The sequence below is a fragment of the Cherax quadricarinatus genome, chromosome 10, assembly GCF_038502225.1.
Source record: "Cherax quadricarinatus isolate ZL_2023a chromosome 10, ASM3850222v1, whole genome shotgun sequence".
In the NCBI taxonomy this organism is placed as follows: Eukaryota; Metazoa; Arthropoda; class Malacostraca; order Decapoda; family Parastacidae; genus Cherax; species Cherax quadricarinatus.
In genome coordinates, this window is record NC_091301.1 from 15,133,687 (window position 1) to 15,158,687 (window position 25,001).

The window sequence follows — 25,001 nt, forward strand, 5'->3', positions numbered from 1 at the left end:
TCCCCTGGGACTATCAGGAAATGCAATTTTTGACGGACCTTGACCGCGCGTGACTTCCCCTCATGGGGAACTAGTGCTCATATTGGTGAACTTAAGGCCAGCAAAGGCTGATTGAAAGATTTAAGAATCGTAGTGGCATGCACAGTGTGATAAGGCATGGTGAGGCTGCCAGTTCTGACAAAAAAGCGGCTGGAAAATACGTGCAGGACTTTAGGGATACATAGAGGCTGAACAATTAAAACCCCAACAAGTGTTCAGTTGTGACAAAACAAGCCTGTTTTGGAAGAAAATGCCAAACAGGACCTACATTACTCAGGAGGTAAAGGCACTCCCAGGACACAAAGCCTATGAAAGACAGGCTAACTCTCATGTTTTGAAGTAATGCTAGTGGGGAATGCAAAGTGAAATCTTTACTCATGTATCACTTAAACTCACAGAGTGTTCAAGAAAAACAATGTCATCAAGCCTAAACTGTGTGTAATGTGGAGGGCAAACAGTAAGGCGTGAGTCACTAGGGACATTTTCCTCGATTGGTTCTATGATGTGTTTGGCAACAGCGTGAAAAAATACCTCCTGGAAAATAAATTGCCACTCCAGTGTGCCTCCTGTTAATGGACAATGCTCCTGCTCATCCTCCAGACTTCGAAGAGTGAATTGTGGGAGAGTTTAGTTGACTGTTTCAGTTGTATACATATGTCTTACGAGCCACTGTGTTTGACGTATATATACTCAAAAATTCTAGCTGCTTTAAATCAAGCAGGAGAAAGCTGGCAGGCCCACATGTGAGAGAATGGGTCTGTGTGGTCAGTGTGCACCATATAAAAAAAAAATCCTGCAGCATGCAGTGCATAATAAGAAAAAAAACCTGACTGTTTTTTTTTTTTTGATTAAAATGCCAACTTTGTGGTCCATTTGTTTTTCAGATTGGTCGTTCCTGCAGAGCGGGGTTCAATGATAAGGTTCAGAGGCGTCTTACTTCATTTGCAATGTCGTGGGGTACACAGGCAGTGTCTGTGCCCATGGGCCTGGAGGGCCATGCCCAGAAGGGAGAGAAGAGCAGGCCTTGTTGACTGAGTGAAGGCCGCTGAGAGAGAGAGTGTCAGCAGGTTTGGGCATACTGAAGTGGTATAGGGCTATAGGTGGCAGCACGAGCATGGCGCGAAATATGAACTCAGCTGGCAGACAGCATAGGCTGTCTACGCCGAGAGTACAGGCTGTCTACATATTTTCGTATAGTATTTATGGATGTATTCTCGTTTTCTTGGTCTCATTTGATAGAATGGAAAACATATTATAGAAATAGAGGTCATTTTGATTGGTTTTACTATAAAAGTAACCTTGAAATGGAGCTCAAAGTAGGGGAAATGTTTGATTGCTGCCAATGTTCAAAAGTAAACAAATTATGTCATTGTTCAATCAATGTCCAACTAGCCATTCTAATATGCAGTCACGAATGGGTTGACATTATTTATACAATTATTACAATATTACAGCAGTCTGCATAACAGTAAATCTTCTATTTTTTGTTTGAATAAAAATTCAAAATAGAAACCATGAGTAATATCAGAGGGGCCTCGAGACATAACTGATGAACAAAGAAAATGTTATTTTAGAGCCAGAAATGTCTGCATTGTTCATTCTGGACCCTATTTTGAAATTGTCAAATTTTTTAATTTTCATGAAATTGGCCAAATTGCAAATTTCTGACCACGTTATTGGGTAGTTGAAATTGGTAAATGGGCAGTTCTTGTACTCAATTGACAGAAAAAAAGAGTTCTAAAGAAATTGCTACGAGTTTGGTCGACTGGAGCAATGGAACTGGCAGAAAATAAGGCTCAGATTCGGTGAAATCATTGATGCATACATATCGCCAAGATCGCTAACTTCGCGGAAGCATAATTCCCTAAGATTTTTGATCAAATATTGTACTTTTGGTGTCATTACCATCGGGAAAAGATTCTCCATCATTTCACAAGAAAAAAAAAAAAAATTTCCCAAAAAAATTTTTGCATCACCAGGAGACACTTCAGGATTTGGGGTTGCGACAGTCAAAGGGTTAAAAAACAAAGAAGGTAGGTAACCCCAGAATAGAACTTGGTACCTAAAGTCTTTATGGAAGGGGATTCCCCCTCCAATCAATTGTAAACTCCTCCATCCTCTGCCCTCCTCCCATCTCAACATTCATCAAATATGTCTTCAATAAAGGTAAGTGTCATTTTATTAACCCTTTGACTGTTTTGGTTGTACATATATGTCTTACGAGCCACCGTTTTTGACGTATATACAGTGGACCCCCGCATACCGTTGGCATCACATAACGTTAAATCCGCATACCGATACATTTTATCGCTAAGATTTTGCCTCGCATACCGCTAAAAAACCCGCTCAACGTTATTCGTCCGAGACGCGTCCAATGTGCGGCCTGAGCCAGCTTCACATGTTCCGCCGGTGGCATTGTTTACCAGCCAGCCTCCGCGGTAGCATCCAAGCATACAATCGGAACATTTTGTATTATTACAGTGTTTTTGGTGATTTTATCTGCAAAATAAGTGACCATGGGCCCCAAGAAAGCTTCTAGTGCCAACCCTACAGGAATAAGGGTGAGAATTACTATAGAGATGAAGAAAGAGATCATTGCTAAGTATGAAAGTGGAGTGCGCGTCTCCGAGCTGGCCAGGTTGTATAGTAAACCCCAATCAACCATCGCTGCTATTGTGTCCAAGAAAACGGCAATCAAGGAAGCTGTTCTTGCCCAAGGTTCAACTGTGTTTTTGAAACAGAGATCGCAAGTGATAGAAGATGTTGAGAGACTCTTACTGGTGTGGATAAATGAAAAACAGATAGCAGGAGATAGCATCTCTCAAGTGATCATAAGTGAAAAGGCTAGGAAGTTGCATGAGGATTTAATTAAAAAATGCCTGCAACTAGTGATGATGTGAGTGAATTTAAGGCCAGCAAAGGTTGGTTTGAGAGATTTAAGAAGCGTAGTGGCATACATAGTGTGATAAGGCATGGTGAGGCTGCCAGTTCGGACCACAAAGCAGCTGAAAAATATGTGCAGGAATTCAAGGAGTACATAGACAGTGAAGGACTGAAACCTGAACAAGTGTTTAATTGTGATGAAACAGGCCTGTTTTGGAAGAAAATGCCAAACAGGACCTACATTACTCAGGAGGAAAAGGCACTCCCAGGACATAAGCCTATGAAAGACAGGCTTACTCTTCTCATGTGTTCCAATGCTAGTGGTGATTGCAAAGTGAAGCCTTTATTAGTGTATCACTCTGAAACTCCCAGAGCGTTCAGGCAAAAGAATATCCTCAAGGCTAATTTGTGAGTGCTGTGGAGGGCAAACAGTAAGGCATGGGTCACTAGGGACTTTTTCTATGACTGGTTACACCAATCATTTGCCCCCAATGTGAAAAATTACCTAACTGAAAAGAAATTAGACCTTAAGTGCCTCCTGGTGTTAGACAATGCCCCTGGTCATCCTACAGACGTGGCAGAGCAACTTTGTGGGGACATGAGCTTCATTAAGGTGAAGTTTTTGCCTCCTAATACCACTCCTCTCCTGCAGCCCATGGACCAGCAGGTTATTGCAAACTTCAAAAAACTGTACACAAATGCTCTGTTTGAAAGGTGCTTTGTAGTGACCTCAGAAACTCAACTGACTCTAAGAGAGTTTTGGAGAGAGCACTTTAATATCCTCAGTTGTGTAAACCTTATAGGTAAGGCTTGGGAGGGAGTGACTAAGAAGACCTTGAACTCTGCTGGGAAGAAACTGTGGCCAGAATGTGTAGACCAAAGGGATTTTGAAGGGTTTGAGGCAAGCCCTGGGAATCCTATGCCAGTTGAGGAATCCATTGTGGCATTGGGAAAGTCCTTGGGGTTGGAGGTTAGTGGGGATGATGTGGAAGAGTTGGTGGACGAGGACAATGAAGAACTAACCACTGATGAGCTGCTAGATCATCTTCATCAGCATGAGGCCACACCTGAGGAAACTGCTTCGGAGGAGGGGATAGAGAAATTGAAGAAGTTGCCTACTTCAAAGATTAAGGAAATGTGTGCAATGTGGCTTAAAGTGCAAACCTTTTTTGATGACAATCACCCTAACACAGCTATTGCAAGCCGTGCTGGTGACTATTACACTGACAATGTTGTGAACCACTTTAGGAAAGTCATAAAGGAACGGGAGGTACAGGCCTCTATGGACAGATATGTTGTGCGACAGAAGTCCAGTGACTCTGAAGCTGGTCCTAGTGGCATTAAAAGAAGAAGGGAAGTAACCCTGGAAAAGGATTTGACACCTCAAGTCTTAATGGAAGGGGATTCCCCTTCTAAACACTAAAACTCTCTCCTCCTCCCATCCCATCAATCATCACCATATCTTCAATAAAGGTAAGTGTCATGTAACTGTGCATGTCTTTTTCAGTTTGTATTAATATTTCATGTGGTAAAAATTTGTTTTTTCATACTTTGGGGTGTCTTGCACGGTTTAATTTGATTTCTATTATTTCTTATGGGGAAAATTCATTCGCATAACGATAATTTCGCATAACAATGATCTCTCAGGAACGGATTAATATTGTTATGCTGGGGTCCACTGTATACTCATAATTTCTAGCGGCTTCAAATCAAGCAGGAGAAAGCTGGTATGCCCACATGTGAGAGAATGGGTCTGTATGGTCAGTGTGCACCATATAAAAAAATCCTGCAGCGCACAGTGCATAATGAGAAAAAAAAAAAACAATCTTTTTTTTTTTAATTAAAATGCCGACTCTGTGGTCTATTTAAGTATAGAATTTATGGTTGTATTCTCGTTTTCTTGATCTCTTTGGATAGAATGGAAAACATATTATAGAAATAGAGGTGATTTTGATTGGTTTTACTATAAAAAGAACCTGGAAATGGAGCTCAAAGTAGGGGAAATGTTTGATTTTTGCCAATGTTCAAAAGTAAAGCAAAGAATTTTTATTCAAACAAAAAATAGCAGATATACTGTTATGCAGACTACTGCAATACTGTAATAATTCTACAAACAATGTCAACCCATTCATGACTGCATATTAGAATGGCTACTTGGACATTTATTGGACAATGACATCATTTGTTTACTTTTGAACATCAGCAAAAATCAAACATTTCCCCTACTCTGAGCTCCATTTCAAGGTTCTTTTCATAGTAAAACCAATCAAAATCACCTCTATGTCTATAATATGTTTTCCATTCTATCAAATAAGACCACGAAAACGAGAATATAACCATAAATACTATACGAAAATAGACAACAAAATCGGCATTTTAATAAAAAAATGGTCGGAGATTTTTTTTTCTCACTATGCACTGCATGCTGCAGGATTTTTTTTTATATGGTGCACACTGACCACACAGACCCATTCTCTCACATGTAGGCCTACCAGCTTTCTCCTGCTTGATTTGAAGCTGTTAGAATTTATGAGTATATATGCGTCAAACACGGTGGCTCGTAAGACGTATATATACAACCGAAACAATCAAAGGGTAAATGTGTGGGTGGGGTGGCCAGATGAGATTACAATACCTCAAACACTATTCGATACCTACCTGCATTTTATCGCTCTAAAGCTCTTTAACCCTTTGAGGGTCGACAGGCCCTCTCCGAAACTCGTTCTCAGGGTCGGCCAAATTTAAAAAAAAAAAAATTATTTTCTCTTATGAAAAGATAGAGAATCTTTTCCTGATCATAAAGACACCAAAAGTTTGAAATTTGATAGAAAACTTACGGAATTATGCTCTCGCAAAGTTAGTGGTCTCGGCGATGTTTACGCATTGGCGATTTTGCCCACTTTGAGCCCCATTTTCGGCCAATTTCACTGTACTAGTCGACAAAAAACATGAATATTTCGCTAGAACTCCATTTTTTCTATCGAATGGATGCAAGAAACCACTCATTTATGAAATTCAACTATCCAGTACAGTGGTCAGAATTTAGCAATTTTGCCAATTTCACACAAATTTCAAAAGATGGCAATTTCGGAATAGGGTCCAGAATAAACAAGAAAGACATTCCTGGCACTAAAATGACATTTCCTCTAGTCATTAGTCATGTCTCAAGTCCCCTCTTATATTCTTTTGCTTTCCACTTTGAATTTTTATTTTCACAAAAAATATAAGATTTACTGTTATGCAGACAACTGCATTAGTGTAAAAAATGGTATAAATATTATTGGTGCACTTGTGAAAGAATATTAGACTCACCAGTTGACGTGTATTGCACGCTTGGCACGATTTGTTTACTTTTGAAGTTTGGTAAAAATCGAACATTTCTGCTACTTTGAGCTCAATTTCAAGGCACCTTTCTTTGTAAAACCAGTCAAAATCATCTCAATTTCTGTAATATGTCTTCCATTCTATAAAATGAGACAAAGAAAACTAGAATACAACAATAAATACCATACGAAAATACACTGCAAAGTCGCTGATTTATTAAAAAAAAATGGTCAAAGTTTTTTTTTTCTCATTATGCACTGTGTGCTGCAGGATTTTTTTTAGACTGTGCACACTGACCACATAGACCCATTCTTTCATATGAAGGCCTACCAGCTTTCTCCCACTAGATTTGAGGCCGCTAGAATTTATGAGTACTAGTACGTCAAAAACCCCTATGCGTAAAACGTACTAGTACGACGAAAACCCTCAAAGGGTTAACCCGCAAACGGTCCAAGCAGATCTACGTTCACATGTGTAGTGCTACAAAAGTAGATCTAAGTTTTTTTTACATATTCCCATAAGGAATATTGTGAATTAGATTAGTCCATTTCAGACCCCCAAAAATACACATACAAATGCACTTACATAAATACACTTACATAACTGGTCGCATTGGGAGCTGATCGTAAAGCGGGGGTCCACTGTATAACAAAAAAAAAAAAAAAGTAGATCCAAGTTTTTTTTACACATTTTCAAAAATAGAAAAACAAAAAGATCTACTTTTTTTACATATATTTTCAAATGTTGAAAAAACATATATATACGTTTGGACCATTTACGGGTTAACCCTTTCAGGGGTCCAGAGGCCAAATTTCAAAGTGCGCACCAGTGTCCAAGAATTTTCACAAAATAATTTTTTGTTATTTTTTCTTATGAAATGGTAGAGAATCATTTTCTGAAGGTAATAAAACAAAAAGTACGAAATTTGATGGAAAATTGACGAAATTGTGCTCTCGCAAATTTTGATGTTTCAGCGATATTTACGCATCGGCGATTTTGCCGACTTTGACTCCCATTTTAGACCAATTATCTTATTCCAGTCGATCAAATTCTTAGCTATTAAATAACAAAAAAAAGGTACAATACCGTGACTGGAACGATACACAAATAATCCGCACATAGAGGAGAGGAGCTTAAGACGACGTTTCGGTCTGACTTGGACCATTTACAAAGTCACACTAACCAGAAGTGGAGCAGGATGGCAGTGCTCCCTTTTCTTTATATTTGACTGGCTCCTCCTCCTTAGTTGTTTTCTTCTTCTTCTACTACTACTACTACTATACTACTACTACTACTACTACTATACTACTACTATACTACTACTACTATACTACTACTATACTACTACTATACTACTACTATACTACTACTACTATACTACTACTACTATACTACTACTATACTACTACTACTATACTACTACTACTATACTACTACTACTATACTACTACTATACTACTACTACTACTATACTACTACTACTACTATACTACTACTACTATACTACTACTACTATACTACTACTACTATACTACTACTATACTACTACTATACTACTACTACTACTACTATACTACTACTACTACACTACTACTACTATACTACTACTACTATACTACTACTACTACTATACTACTACTACTATACTACTAAACTACTACTACTACTACTACTATACTACTACTACTATACTACTATACTACTACTTTACTACTACTACTACTATACTACTACTACTACCTATATATAGCCATCCTGCTCCACTTCTGGTTAGTGTGACTTTGTAAATGGTCCAAGTCGGACCGAAACGTCGTTGTAAGCTCCTCTCTTCTATGTGCGGGTTATTTGTGTATCTTAGCTATTTCACGAGTATTACTTCTATTCTATCAATTGAGCACAAGAAATCGCCGACTCAGCTGTTTCAACTACAAAATAAAGTGATTGGAAATTGGTAATTTGGCCAATTTAGTGCAAAGTTCAAAATATTCCAATTTCAAAATAGGGTCCAGAATAAACAATGCAGGCATTCCTGGCACTAAACTAACATTTCTTCTGTTCATTAGTTATGTTTTCAGGCTTTACAAATGAATTCCATTTTAATTTTTAATTCACATAATGAATTTTTATTCAAACCAAAAAATAGAAGATTTACTGTCATGCAATATTGTAATAATTGTATAAATAATATCAGCACATTTGTGAACATATATTAGACCCACCAGCTGGCGTGTATTAGATGTGTGAGGTCATTTGTTTACTCTTGAACATCAGCAAAAATTTAACATTTCTGCTACTTTGAGCTCAGTTTCAAGCCATTTTCAATGCTAAAACCAATCCAAATCATCTCTATTTCTCTAATATACCTTCCATTCTATCAAATGAGACCAAGAAATCGCAAATACAGTGGACCCTCAGCTAACGATATTAATCCATTCCTGAAAGCTCATCGTATGCTGAAATTTTCGTTAGCTGAATTAATTTTTCCCATAAGTAATAATGTAAATCAAATTAATCCGTAAAAGACACCCCGAAGTATGAAAAAAAAAATTTTACCACATGAAATATTAACTTTAATACACACAAACTGACACTTACCTTTATTGAAGATCTGGTGATGATTGATGGGATGGGAGGAGAGGAGTGTGTGGACTTGAGGTATCAAGTCCTTTTCTGGGGTTACTTCCCTTCTTCCTTTAATGCCACTAGGACCAGCTTGAGAGTCACTGGACCTCTGTCGCACAACATATCTGTCCATAGAGGCCTGTACCTCCCGTTCCTTTATGATGTGTCTAAAGTGGTTCACAACATTGTCATTGTAATAGTCACCAGCACGGCTTGCAATAGCTGTGTGAGGGTGATTTTCACCCATAAAGGTAAGCACTTCAAGCCACTTTGCACACATTTCCTTAATCTCTTTCTTCATATCCATAGTAATTCTCACCCTTTTTCCTGCAGGGTTGGCACTAGAAGCGTTCTTGGGGCCCATGGTGGCTTATTTTGCAGGTACAATCAATAAAAACGCTGTGATAATATGAAATGTTCCGATTGTATGTGTGGATGCGACCGCACTGGTTGGCTTGTAAACACTGGCACCCATGGGACAACTGAGGCGCGCTCTGGCCACACGTGGACGCGTCTCAAAAGAATCGCATAGGGCGAGTTTTTTAGCGTTAGCCAAGGCAAAATTTTTGCATTAAAATGTATCGTATGCTGGATTTAACGTAAGGTGATGCAATCGTTAGCTGAGGGTCCACTGTACAACTATAAAAAACATATGAAAAAACACTGCAAAGTTGCTGTTTTAATAAAAAATTACGGTCTCAGTTTTTTCTCTCATGCAGTGTGTGCTGTAGGATTTGTTTTATGTGGTGCACATATACTACATAGGTGTATTCTCTCATATCTAGGCCCAAATTTACCGCTCACAGCCTATCAGAGTGAGCTGAGCTCATGGCATAGATCTACGGTTTGGACCCTCAACATAAAGCCGTAGATCTATGGCACGGACCCTGAAAGGGTTAAATATCGAAGCACATGTATATAAAGTGGACCCTCAATGGCATTAATCCGTTCCAGAGAGCTAGCCGTTAGTCGAATTAATTTTCCCTATAAGAAATAATGGAAATCCAATTAATCCGAGTCAGACAGCCAAAAGCATTAACAAAAATATTTTTTTAAAGATTAATTATAAATGTACATACAGAAAACAATGACAAATAAATATAAAGCACTAATAAAATGGATAAATGAACATTTAACATCACACTTACCTTTATTGACTTATCTTTACTGACTCGACTTGTTGGTGTATGACAGACACGTAGGAGGCAAGAGGAAGACAAGTTTATTATACTTCAATATGACGCTGTCATCTCTACGGCTTATTTATCTATCAGAATTCATCTAATATGACATCATAAACAATATTAACAACATAGAAACATGATATATACTCTAAAATGAATAAAATTTGCCATAATGTATGAAGGGAGTAAATGGTTTAAGTGTTATTGTTGCGTTTAAGGGCCGCCACTGAGAGAAGCCGTGTTGGTGGCAGTGGAGGATTTTACGAGCACCACCATCACACTTGAACAATGTATGTAATTTATAAATAAGAAATATTTACATTTTAATTTATAAATAATTAAGTTTATTCAGGAATACACAAATACAGTTACATAGATTATCATATACAGTGGACCCCCGCATAACGATCACCTCCGAATGCGACCAATTATGTAAGTGTATTTACGTAAGTGCGTTTGTACGTGTATGTTTGGGGGTCTGAAATGGACTAATCTACTTCACAATATTCCTTATGGGAACAAATTCCGTCAGTACTGGCACCTGAACATACTTCTGGATTGAAAAAATATCGTTAACCGGGGGTCCACTGTATAGCAGCATGTGTAAAGTACCTAGGATAACCCAAAAAAGTCAGGGTGACTTACATATTTCCATTGGGGTCCTTTCATATTTACACTTAATATATACAGGTCCTCCATCAAAAATCCGGCATCATTGGGACCTGTAGTATGCCGGATACTGAGTCTGCCGAATTATAGAGTGGTTAGGTTAGAATACACTTAATAAAATTAACCAACTTGACTTACACAGTTCACTGAACATCGGCAAAAATCGAACATTTCCACTACTTTGAGCTCAATCTCAAGGTACTTTTCATCATGAAAGTAATCAAAATCATGTCTATTTCTGTAATATATCTTCCATTCTATCAAATGAGTCCAAAAAATGAGAATACAACCATAAAAACCATAAGAAAATACAGTGGACCCCCGCATAACGATTACCTCCGAATGCGACCAATTATGTAAGTGTATTTATGTAAGTGCGTTAGTACGTGTATGTTTGGGGGTCTGAAAGGAATAATCTACTTCACAATATTCCTTATGGGAATAAATTCGGTCAGTACTGGCACCTGAACATACTTATGGAGTGAAAAAATATCGTTAACTGGGGGTCCACTGTATACTGCAAAGAGGCGGCTAAGGGCTGAGAAGTGAACTCCCTTATTTATCGTCTGTCTTTTATTTGTTGTTGTTGTTGTACGTTAAGAAGCATCTTTCCATCATACATTGTCCAAGTTTCAATGAGATAGCCCAACAAACCGAGCAAAAAAAATACAGTGGAACCTCAAAAAATTGAACATATCACATATCGAACGTTTCGAAAATAGGACCATTTTCTCGGACAAACTGTGTCCCTATTATCGAACGTGCCCCTATTTTCGGACTGCCGGGTATGGGACCTGTCTGCCGCCTGCTCTGTCCACGTCCCCGCGCAGGCGCTGTGAGCAGTCTAGCTTTGTTTATGCGTGAGTGAACACTAACCTGCGCTCTCATTAAGCATTTTACGATTATTTTGTTGTGTTTAGTGCTTGTGGGACTGTGAAATAAGCTGCCATGTGCCCAAAGAAACTTGCTTGTGGTACCCCTGTGGTAAAGAAAGTGAGAAACACCATAGATGTGAAGAAAGAAATAATACAGAAGTATGAGAGTGGTGTGAGACTTGTTGAAATGCCAGGATGTATGGGAAAAACAAGTCGACCATCGGTTCTATCCTGTCAAAGAAAGAACAAATCAAGGAAGCTGATGTTGCAAAAGGTGTTAATATAGGGAGTGGATGAGGTGCCTTCTTCAAAGATTAAGGAGATTTGTGCCAAGTGGAATGATGTCCAAATGTTTGTGCAGAAGTACCACCCTGAGCAAGCTGAAACAAGCCATCTTTGCAACAAGTTCAGTGACAGAACCATGTCCCATTTTAGGGAAATGTTAAAGAGGCGCCAGAAACAAGAGAACTGTGGACAGTTATTTTGTGAGACAGGGGTCCAGTGACTCTCAAGCTGGTCCTAGTGGCATTAAAAGACAGAGAAGGGAAGTAGCCCCAGAGAGGGCTTTACCTGAAGTCCTCATGGAGGGGGATTCTCCTTCCAAACACTAACCCCAACTCCCTCTCCTCCTCCCTATCTTCCAGATGCCATCACCAATCTTCAATAAAGGTAAGTAAAAATTTTATTTTATATGTATTGCTATACATAATTAAAAACTATAGTATTTGTAGTATGTAAAACTGCAATTAATCTCTATAAAATGTATTTTTTGTGTGAATATTTTTGGGTTTCTGGAACGGATTAATTGTATTTCCATTATTTCTTATGGGAAATATTGCTTCGAATTTCAGACTTTTCGAATTTAGAACTAGCTCCTGGAACAGATTAAGTTCGATTTTTGAGGTTCCACTGTATTTACCAAAAATCATATATGGCAAGCCCAAGCCAGGTAATGGAAATAAGTCACTTTGTCTGGCTTTTCTGGGTTATCCTAGGTTCTCTATACATACACTGCTATGTATGATAATCTATGTAACTGTATTTGTGTATACCTAAATAAACTTATTTACTTCTAGTCTGCCAAATGAGTACAAGAAACCGTCCATTTACTTATTTCAACTACCCAATAAAGTGGTCAGAAATTGGCAATTTGGCCGATTTCACACAAATTTCAACAGATGCCAATTTCAAAATAGGGTCCAGAATAAACAATGCAGACATTCCTGGCACTAAAATTACATTTTCTCTGTTCATTAGTCACGGCTACAGGCCCCTCTTATATTACTCTTGCTTACCATTTGGAATTTTTATTCACAAAAAAAAAAATAAAAGATTTACTGTTATGCAGACTACTGCATTATTGTAATAATTGTATAAATAATGTCAATCCATTCTAGACTCCATACTGGAATTTAAACTGGCAGGCGGACAGATATTGGACGGTGACGTCATTTGTTTACTCGAGCTCCGCTAAACAATAGAACATTTTCGCTACTGTGAGCGCAATTTCAAGGTATTTTTCATCATGAAAGCAATAAAAATCATATCTATTTCTGTAATATATCTTTCATTCTATCAAACGAGACCGAAAAAATGAGAATATAACCATAACGACCATACAAAAATATACCGCTAAGCGGCTGCTAATGGCTGAGAAGTGAACTCCGCTATTTATGGTCTGATTTCTTTCATTTTTGGTGTACATGAAGAAGTATCTTTCCATCATACATTGCCCAAGTTTGAATAAGATAACCCAATAACCCAACAAACAACTGAGAAAATAATTATATAATAATAATAATAATAATAATAATAATAATAATAATAATAATAATAATAATAAGAATAAGAATAATAATATCTTTATTTACTACACGTACATGTACAAAGTATACAGGCCTAGCTGACATCAGTGACATACTACTGTATAGAAAGGCACTTGCTATGCTGAGTATTTCAAGAAAATTAGGTCAGTGTCCTAGGATAACACCCACACTAGTCAACTAACACCCAGGTACCCATTTACTGATGGGTAAACATAGACAACAGGTGTAAAGAAACACGCCTAATGTTTCTACCCTGGCTGGGAATCGAATATTTACCAAAAATCATATATGGCTAACCCAAGCCAGGTACTAAAAATAAGCCACGTTGACTTTTTTGGGGTTATCCTAGGTTCTCTACACATATGCTGCTATGTGTGATAATCTATAGAGAGAAAATAACTTTTTTGTTTTTGTTTATGGAGTACGAGTGTATATCATAGTTAGCCCTGTGCTATACTCTGTTTTCTCTAATACAGTGGACCCCCGCATAGCGACTTTAATCCGTGCAAGAGGGCTGATTGTTATGCGAAATGATCGGTATGCGAATGAATTTTCCCCATAAGAAATAATGGAAATCAAATTAATCAGTGCAAGACACCCAAAAGTATGAAAAAAAAAATTTTACCACATGAAATATACATTTTCCTACACACAAAGAGAAGGATACATGCACAATAGTAGAGTAGTACATGCACAATATATATTGTGCATGTACTACTCTACTAAATGAAGAATAAATGACACTTACCTTTATTGAAGATGCAGCAATGACTGATGAGACACTGTGTCCTGGGAGTGCCTTTTCCTCCTGAGTACTGTAGGTCCTGTTTGGCATTTTCTTCCAGAACAGGCCTTATCACACTGTGTATGCCACTACGATTCTTAAATCTCTCAAACCAACCTTTGCTGGCTTTAAATTCACCAATATGAGCACTAGTTCCAGGCATTTTTCCCTGTTCACCTGGGTGTTAGTCGACTGGTGTGGGTTGCATCCTGGGAGACAAGATTAAGGACCCCAATGGAAATAAGTTAGACAGTCTTCAATGACACTGACTTTTTTGGGTTATCCTGGGTGGCAAATCCTCTGGGGTTAATTGTTTCTTGGTATTCTCAATAAGCCACACCAACAACGGTGCTACAGCAGCAGCAGCAGCTGACAGTGCTACAGCAGCAGCAGCAGCAGCTGACAGTGCTACAGCAGCAGCAGCAGCTGACAGTGCTACAGCAGCAGCAGCAGCTGACAGTGCTACAGCAGCAGCTGACAGTGCTACAGCAGCAGCAGACGATGCTACAGCAGCAGCAGACGGTGCTACAGCAGCAGCTGACGGTGGTACAGCAGCAGCAGACGATGCTACAGCAGCAGCAGACGGTACTACAGCAGCAGCTGACGGTGGTACAGCAGCAGCAGACGGTACTACAGCAGCAGCTGACAGTACTACAGCAGCAGCAGACGATGCTACAGCAGCAGCAGACGGTACTACAGCAGCAGCTGATGGTGGTACAGCAGCAGCAGCAGCAGCAGCAGCAGCTGACAGTGCAGCAGCAGCAGCAGCAGCTGACGGTGGTACAGCAGCAGCAGCAGCTGTACCACCAATAGTAGCGATGGTTGATTGGGGTTTATTATACAACCTGGCCAGCTCGGAGACACACACTCCACTTTCATACTTATCAATGATCTTTTTTTTCATCTCTATAGTAATTCTCACCCTTATTGTTGTAGGGTTGGCACTAGAAGCTTTCTTGGGGCCCATGGTCACTGTGGAAAATTTTTGATTTTCCAAAGCTATAGCGCCTAATAGGTGTTTAATGTGTCGATATGAGTCAAAAATGTATTTGACAATAGGGTAGAACCAAGAGTTCCCTTTGCGCATGCGCGGATGTGCGGGGGTATAGGTCGACTCGGGCCATGAGAGAGGTGGGAGTGTTTTGAATGTGTTGAGGAGGCTGGGAAAGCATGGAACAGGAAATTGGCATTCACGGCGGCCTAAGGATTAATATAGGCCTCATTTCATAATAGGAAGTGTCGTAACTGTTCCTGGTGAAGAGTGAGGGAACGTGATTTACGGGACCACCGTAAAAAGGTGGTAAAATTAGTGAATAATGGTTTGACCGGGTGTGACTGGTGCACGGCCATGGTGTGTGTCCAGGGGAAATACCCGTGTGTTAATCCTCGCTCATCGGCCTCAGATCTTAATGGAGTGACCTCTAATGTGTATAATAATTATGAGATGTTAAATCGTCTTGTGAATGGTAACGTAATCAGTGATAATAACATTGAGTTAAGAGAATGCGGGATGTGAAATAGATCGCCCTGCTCCGAGTGAATGTGTGATTCTCGTACCGAGGATAGTGAAGCTTTATGGAAGCACGACTTCTAAACCGGGACAAACCGACGGGTACCTCGTCCTGCTGGAATAAGAACCGTGTCGGTGTAGCAGGACATCGAAATGAGATGGTGAATGGAGGAAATAAGGAGTATCAATCACCCACAGTTAAGTAACCCTTCTAGTTATAACAGACTGATCCTGGCCAGTTAGGTATGTTTTAATTGGATAGGTTATGAGTGATCCAGCTACATCAAATGACCACCAGAGAATATCTGGTAAGTGGAGAGATTATGTACAAGTGTTTTTCTTTGATGGATATATCCATGTGTAACCTACCCCCCCCCCCTTCATTCAGCTACCCTAATATAATCTATACAGTCCACAATTAATTAGTAGCACCGTACTTGTGGGTGCTATCCAATCCATACTGGTCTCGGATAGATATGGATAAGATTGTGAGGTCGAAGGAACCACTTGCCGTGACCAGGGGTGGTTAAGTTTTCTCACATGTCTACACGGGGTGACTACGGTAAACAATATGGTTGTCTCCCAATGAGTTTACTTGTAAGCGTGTAATGTTGAAGTACATAAAGGTAATCACCTCTAGAAAATTTTCCATATCTGCCCATTGGTCCTTCCTGAACTGGATGCAATCAGTGAAAAAATTAATTGAATTAATTACTTAATAATTAAGTGACTGATTGAAGGAAGTGGGTGTAGGGTGCACAAGTTTAATCGATCGTGTGATGGATGATAATTAGCCCAATAAATTGCTAGCACATGGGTGGCTAGGATTTATACAAGAGTAAAGTGCAAGAATTACTCTTATAAGGTGCCTACTTAAGTTGTATAATCAGTGATTAATAATTCTCTAACCATGACTGGATCTAATGGAGTTAATGTGGCTGACAAGTCCGTGAATTTTAGAGTAATGAAAGCATCATTACAGGCTATTAAAAGCCATGTGACGAAGGCATTTGATTTAGTGAATCAAAGAACCGTGAACCTTAATGAATTAAAGTTATATTTAGATGTTTTAGAGAGTAGATTTGATTGGTACAAATTGTGGTTTAAAGACTGTGAAAGAGATCTGCTGGAGAATTGTGCAGATGGAATGGAAATGAATGTTTTAATTAATCAACATTACGAATTGGAAGAAAAACTGTCTTGTAAAAGTAAGGCTTTGAATAAATTAAAGGGTGTAAGCCAGGCAGTTAGTCAACCTATTAATGCAAAGGGTGGGTTTGCCAAAACCTCCAGAGTACGGTCTGGAGGAAATCAGACTAGGTCGGCAGGAATTAACTGTTCAATTGCAGACCAGTCAGCCAAACAGTTCTAAGGATATAACACATAATGACTCTGAAGTATCTGTCAAGTCGCAAAAGGGAAAAATAATCCCAGTGGTAATAATCATAGTTAAGAGTTAAATAGGCACATATCAAGTCAGGAATCAGTAATAGTGGTTCCTCACATCAAGGTAAGAGGAATAAGTACCTCAGTAAGTGTAACCCAGTTAATAAGAGGTCAGGCAAGGAAAAGAGAGACTGCCTCTTCTGCCAGGGTACTCATTTCACTAAAAATTGTAATGCCTATAATTCATGGGATATTAAAGTGGAAAGAATGAAAGAACTTGACAGATTTATCAGATGTCTAGACAATCATAATGTAAAGGATTGTCATACCAAATTGAACAGTTGCTATCAATGCAACAAGGGAAGGCACCATACAGTTATGTGCAGGGTTGTATGTGATTCTTATAATAATGGTGACAATAATGATAATGTTAATAACCCTGACACTACAGTGACTGATGTAAAGGTTGCAGCTAATGGCAATAATGATGGCCTAGCTGAGGTAGCCTTGCCGGCGTTGGATGTAATAATTCAGGATAAAGGGCATAAATCCAAAAGCATGCGGCGTCACTCTCCTCAACACTGGTACGGGCCATGTAATATATGGCAGACTACCGCCTAGTAATAATGACTAGAAGTAGTGAATACAGTCACGGTGTCTTGCTCATAAAAGGTCAACCCAGTACAAGTATTCTTCTGATGTTGAACCAGTCTAATTTGTGGGAGCTGGACAGCATAGGGATTAATATAAATGAGAAAAGTCCAAATGATTCCTTTACTCAGGAACAATACCTGAAGGATGTTAAATTTGAATCTGGACATTACTGGGTGCGACTTCCGTGGAAGCTCAACCGTCCAGAATTATCTACTAATTATAGGATGGTGTATGGACAGTTAACGGGCCCAGCTCTGCGAACTGAGCAAGACACCAAAATTGTTGACTGCTTATAATGATATAATTAATAAACAGTTAAATAATAAATTGTTCTTACTTCAGGCGACGATAAATGCACACCTTAAGTGCACAGGTGGTCCACTGAACGAAGTAATTGGGTAAATAATCTTATGTGGACAATTTCCGGGTGTGACGTCAACTGAAGAGGAACTAATGAGGATATGTGAAGGGGTTAATGAAATAATGCAGTAATGTGCTGGGGCTGACTTGGGATACTGAGAGAGACTTGTTATTGTTAAAGTCTCATAATACAAGTATGCCCAATAAATTAATCCAGGGAGCATAGGTTTATGCCCCTGAGAGAATGGAACACTAATTAGTCCATTTTGAGGGATCAATAAATATGGATGGCCATGGAGCTGGTGCCTATATGCAGTAATGTGCTGGGGCTGACTTGGGATACTGAGAGAGACTTGTTATTGTTAAAGTCTCATAATTCCAGTATGCCCAATAAATTAATCCAGGGAGCATAGGCTTATGCCCCTGAGAGAATGGAACACTAATTAGTCCATTTTGAGGGATCAATAAATATGGGTGGCCAGTGAAGATGGGAAAATTGTACTCCACATTATGTAAGTTGTCTAGCAACGACCTCCGCCCGGCCGCAGTGTGGAAATTTTTTTATTTTCCGAAGCTATAGCGCCTAATAGGCGTTTAATGTGTCGATATGAGTCAAAAATGTATTTGACAATAGGGTAGAACCAAGAGTTCCCTTTGCGCATGCGCGGATGTGCGGGGGTATAGGTCGACTCGGGCCATGGGAGAGGCGGGAGTGTTTTGAATGTGGTGAGGAGGCTGGGAAAGCATGGAACAGGAAATTGGCATTCACGGCGGCCTAAGGATTAATATAGGCCTCATTTCATAATAGGAAGTGTCGTAACTGTTCCTGGTGAAGAGTGAGGGAACGTGATTTACGGGACCACAGTAAAAAGTTGGTAAAATTAGTGAATAATGGTTTGACCGGGTGTGACTGGTGCACGGCCATGGTGTGTCCAGGGGAAATACCCGTGTGTTAATCCTCGCTCATCGGCCTCAGATCTTAATGGAGTGACCTCTAATGTGTATAATAATTATGAGACGTTACATCGTCTTGTGAATGGTAATGTAATCAGTGATAATAACATTGAGTTAAGAGAATGCGGGATGTGAAATAGATCGCCCTGCTCCGAGTGAATGTGTGATTCTCATACCGAGGATAGTGAAGCTTTATGGAAGCACGACTTCTAAACCGAGACAAACCGATGGGTACCTCGTCCTGCTGGAATAAGAACCATGTCGGTGTAGCAGGACATCGAAATGAGATGGTGAATGGAGGAAATAAGGAGTATCAATCACCCACAGTTAAGTAACCCTTCTAGTTATAACAGACTGATACTGGCCAGTTAGGTATGTTTTAATTGGATAGGTTATGAGTGATCCAGCTACATCAAATGACCACCAGAGAATATCTGGTAAGTGGAGAGATTATGTACAAGTGTTTTTCCTTGATGGATATATCCATGTGTAACCTACCCCCCCCCCTTCATTCAGCTACCCTAATATAATCTATACAGTCCACAATTAATTAGTAGCACCGTACTTGTGGGTGCTATCCAATCCATACTGGTCTCGGATAGATATGGATAAGATTGTGAGGTCGAAGGAACCACTTGCCGTGACCAGGGGTGGTTAAGTTTTCTCACATGTCTACACGGGGTGACTACGGTAAACAATATGGTTGTCTCCCAATGAGTTTACTTGTAAGCATGTAATGTTGAAGTACATAAAGGTAATCACCCCTAGAAAATTTTCCATAGTCACTTATTTTGCAGATAAAATCACCAAAAACACTGTAATAATACGAAATGTTCCGATTGTATGCTTGGATGTTACCGCGGAGGCTGGCTGGTAAACAATGCCACCGGCGGCACATGTGAGGCTGGCTAAGGGCGCACATTGGACGCGTCTCGGACGAAGAGCGGTGAGCGGGTTTTTGAGCGGTATGCGAGGCAAAATTTTTGCGAAAAAAGCGAGCGGTATGCGGATTGAACGTTATGCGATGTGTACGGTATGTGGGGGTCCACTGTATAAGCCCCCAAGACAAGGATAGGAGAATGGTATTTGTTTACCATATCCTCCTCATAACTCTGTTGAACTGCTCGGTGTTATGCCAAATATTATTCATTCTGGAGTATTTAACATGTTTTATGTTATTTATATTGTTTCTTATGTTATATTAGATCAATTGTGATAGGCAAATAAGCTGTAGTGTTGATATTAGCGTAATAATAAAGCGCATTCTCCTGCTTCATGAGACTGAGTTCATGTCAACCCGACAGTGGCTTCAAAGCCACCTTATCTTTAATGGATAATGTACTGTGTAGGTGCTTTACATAATGAGAAGCATTTATTTTATTCATTGGAACCATGGCTAGGGCTACAATAAATGGAGAAAAAGAAATGGAAAGACTTATGCAGCAAGTAGCGCCACCAAAGAGTACCAGCAGGTTGGTGTGGCGACCCTGGAAATTCGAAATTATGCTAGCCAAAATTAGTGCCGAATAACTGAAGGAGGTGTGGCGACCCTGGAAATTCGAAATTATGCTAGCCAAAATTAGTGCCGAATAACTGAAGGAACCGAATAACTGATTGCCGGATTTGTGATGGCGGACCTGTATTTACTTTTATGCTTACACTTTTATATTTACACTTACCTTGGAGATGTTTGTATAAATTAGTTAGTTTGATGGAGGAGATGCTGGCAGAGGTTTAGGGTAGTGGAAGATAGAAGGCCGGCATACGTTCAGCGGATGTACACACATCCAACAACATTGGAGAGTTACTTTTGTGTTGTTTTTCTATCGCTTACTCATTTAACTTACTTGCTACACTGTTAATTCTACACTTTATCGCTGGCTGACACTATAGCCTTTATCGATACCTGCTGCTTTAGTTCGTACATATCGCAGAATCAATGAATCACTGCAGAAGGCACATTCTCCCCTCTCTCTTCCTCCTCCACTTTGGTACTACGCTACGAGTTTTTTCTTGAATTTTATTGTGTTTCTTTCCTTCTTTATCACAGGGCTGGCACTAGAATCTTTCTTTGGGCCCACGGTGGCTTATTTAGCAGTTACAAGCACTAAAGACACTGGAATAATTACAAAATATATCACAGGTACACTTGGAATCAACCGAAACGGCTTGTAAACACTGGCACACAGGTTGTACATGAAGTCATGGAGTGGCTGGGTCCGCTCAGGCCGCGCTCCGACCCCATGGACAAGTTCGGGACGAACGTCATTAGATGACTTTTTTGCCGTTGGTAGAGCCATTTTTTTTTTTAAAGCAATGAGCGCCGTTACACGAATTTGCCATTACTTGATGCTGCCATTACTCGAGCGTTCACTATATATATATATATATATATATATATATATATATATATATATATATATATATATATATATATATATATATATATATATATATATATATATATATATATATATATATATATATATATATATATATATATATATATATATATATATATATATATATATATATATATATATATATATATATATATATATATATATATATATATATATATATATATATATATATATATATATATATATATATATATATATATATATATATATATATATATATATATATATATATATACACACATGCATACATACATATATACATATATATATACATACATATATATATATATACATATATATATACATACATATATATATATACATATATATATACATACATATATATATATATACATATATATATACATACATATATATATATATATATATACAAGACTGTAGGCATACTATCGAAGATACGGTACTATGTTCCACAGTCAGCCCTCCTGGCCCTATATCACTCTCTTATTTACCCCTATCTCACCTATGGAATTTGTGCATGGGGCTCAACAACAATTAACCATCTCAGACCACTAATTACTCAACAAAAGGCTGCAGTTAGAATGATAACAAATTCTCACTACAGGCAGCACACTCCACCAATATTCAATACACTAAACCTACTCACCATACAAAACATCCATACTTATTACTGCACCTATTACATACATAGAACACTTAACTCTGATATTAACCCTCCCCTCAAACATCTCCTTGCCAATCTCAACAGAACACATGACCATAACACAAGGCACAGATCACTCTTTGATGTTCCTCGTGTCCATCTCACACTATGCAAAAACTCAATGCACATGAAAGGCCCTAAAATCTGGAATTTATTACCTGTAAATATAAAAGAAACACTACCTGTTTATAAATTCAAGTCTCTTCTCAAAGATCACTTACTCACCCAAAACCAAATAAATACTGAATAACTGAACCTTATAAATTGTATATCTTAAATGTTTCTCACAATTATATCACATAAATGTTAACCCTTTCAGGGTCCAAGGCCAAAATCTGAAGTCACGCACCAGTGTCCAAGAAATTTTGAAAAAAAAAAAAAAATATTTTTTCTTACAGAATTAAAGAGCATATTTTTGTGAAGGTAATAAAACAAAAAAAATTAGAATCTGATCAGTACTTACCGAGATACAGTGCCAAGAAGTTTGTAGAAAATGATGTGGTGGCGGCAACATCGACGAATTCCACATACGCGTATTATATTATTTTGTTGTTTTAGTTGTTTTTTCTTTTCTTTTCCAATTTTTTTCTATTCCTACTAACATTTGGGGCCTGAGAGACCAATACTGTATATAATTTATATATATAAACTCACTGTATTGAACACAATAACCGCACTAAAGTTATTATCATATTATTGTTTACCACTGTTGTTTATTACAATAAACATGCACAAATATTGTATAATACTAATGTTCTATCATATATTTACATATTTACAATCACTGGACATGGTTTTAGAACTGCTGGAGCTTGTGGAAATCCTTGAAACAAGGCACCATGCACAGAGGCACCTTACATTCCTCACACATAAACCGAGTGTCTTTGCGTCTTTGTTGCCGTCGTTTTGTTTGTGCACAGACAATGCATCTCTTCTGAGCAAATTTCTTTTGAGTTGAAGGAAGCTGTATTATGAAATGATCACCTTCTCTTCTCAAACGCTTGGGTATATTGTGATGAATTCGAGGACCATGTTGTATTGCAGGTGTTGTTACCTGGTACTTCATTATGAGTTGTCTGACAACAGACAAACAAAATTCACCATACGGTGGTCTGTTACCAGTCTTTATTTGGTACATATTATATGCATTCAGCATTGAAATGTCCATGAGATGGAAGAAAAGTTTCATGTACCACTTGTAACTCTTACGAACACAGTCAACAAAACCAATCTGCATGTCACACTTGTCAACCAAGCGCATGTTTTGTGTATAATCAATCACTGTCACTGGTTTTCGAATACGTTCATTAGTCACTCGATCAACTTTGCCACTGTCTTGCATTTCATTACGGTGAATGGTTGTCAACAATGTGACATCTCGTTTGTCATGCCACCGTAATGCCATGATGTCATTGGCAGTAAACACCTGCACGTCATCACCATGAACACCTGCGTTGAGCCTGGGCATATGTTTACGATTAGAACGCACTGTGCCACACACATCTGTCTTGTTCACTCGCATGAAATCACTGAGTAATGGGCTTGTGTACCAGTTATCGGTATATAATGTATGGCCCTTACCAAGATAAGGTGCCATCATGTTTCTCACTACGTCACCTGATATACCCAATAACATCTTGGTATCTTTCAATGTTTTACTACCCGTGTATACAACAATATCCAACACCAGGCCACTGTCACAATCACAGAGTACAAACAATTTTATACCAAAGCGGTTCCTCTTGCTCGGTATATACTGCTTGAATGACAGTCTACCTTTGAACAAAATCAAAGACTCGTCAATTACAAGATTCTTGAATGGATAAAAGTATATCCTGAACTTTTGTTTGAGATACATGAAAACATTTCTAATCTTGTATAACCTGTCACTTCTGTCAGGCCTGGTTTTGTCAGAGAAGTGCAACATACGTAAGAGTAAGATAAACCTGTTCACTGGTATTATTTCACTGAAGGATGGGGTACAAATTAGCCGATCTGTGGACCAGTATGCTTTTATATTATGCTTATAGACGTGAGGCATAAGCATTATTGTTGCAAAAAGCAAATACATTTCTGCAACAGTCGTCTCTTTCCACCTGTGTAGTCTTGACTGTGGTGATAAGATCGTATTTGCCATGGTGTACTGAAAATACTTATTACTTTCCCTGACAATAGTTTCCATCAATGGCTGGTCAAAGAATAATTCAAAGAATTCCAGTTCATTGGCCGTGGTTCCAAGGGGACAGGTAGGTAGAATTCCACTTTGCGAGTCATCAAAGTGGTGAGGGCTGGGAACAAAATTGGGATTTTGCTGCCAATCCCAGATACGGTTTGCTGGTGGATACTGGACATCATAGGCTGGTTGTACGGGTGGTTGTGGCGGGCTGGTGGGTGACGCTCCGCTTTGTCCTTGAACTGACGAGTCAGCAGCGTGGGTTCCCGCGTGGCACAGCGAGTCACGCATGGCGGTGCCACTACCACCACCAGCCCCACTAACACCATCCACTGATGTCTGTGGCCCATCCATGCCAAGTGTAGCCACATCATCCTCACTATCACTACCTAAAACGGGTGTAGGGCCACGGGATGTACTCCGGGATGTACTACGGGATGTACTCCGTCCCCTGGGCATAGCATAGGGTACACTACCCGAGCGCATGCGGCGGCGCACATACCGACGCTTCACTGGTGAATATGTTTCCTCACTATCACTACTCGAATGATCGTCGAGCGCAATAAAATCACAATCCACGTCAGAATCATCGTCATTACTGAAGTCAGAGGCCAGGCCACGGGAAAATATTAGTTTTCTCTTATGTTTAG

The 25,001-nt window shown here is 39.0% G+C and overlaps 1 protein-coding gene across 3 annotated transcripts in view; it reads right to left on the minus strand.

Moving 5' to 3' along the window:
* Window positions 1-25,001, minus strand: part of mnb (minibrain) — a 260,612-nt gene that overhangs the window by 39,098 nt on the left and 196,513 nt on the right. The window contains exon 1 of one of the 3 annotated variants that reach the window (XM_070083670.1): window positions 10,698-10,787. The exons of the other annotated variants lie outside the window; for them this stretch is intronic. Within the exon in view, the coding sequence (XP_069939771.1) occupies window positions 10,698-10,707 (10 nt within the window). The 5' untranslated portion in view covers window positions 10,708-10,787. Of the gene's footprint in view, window positions 1-10,697; window positions 10,788-25,001 lie in introns of those variants that run through there. 3 annotated transcript variants of the gene reach the window in all.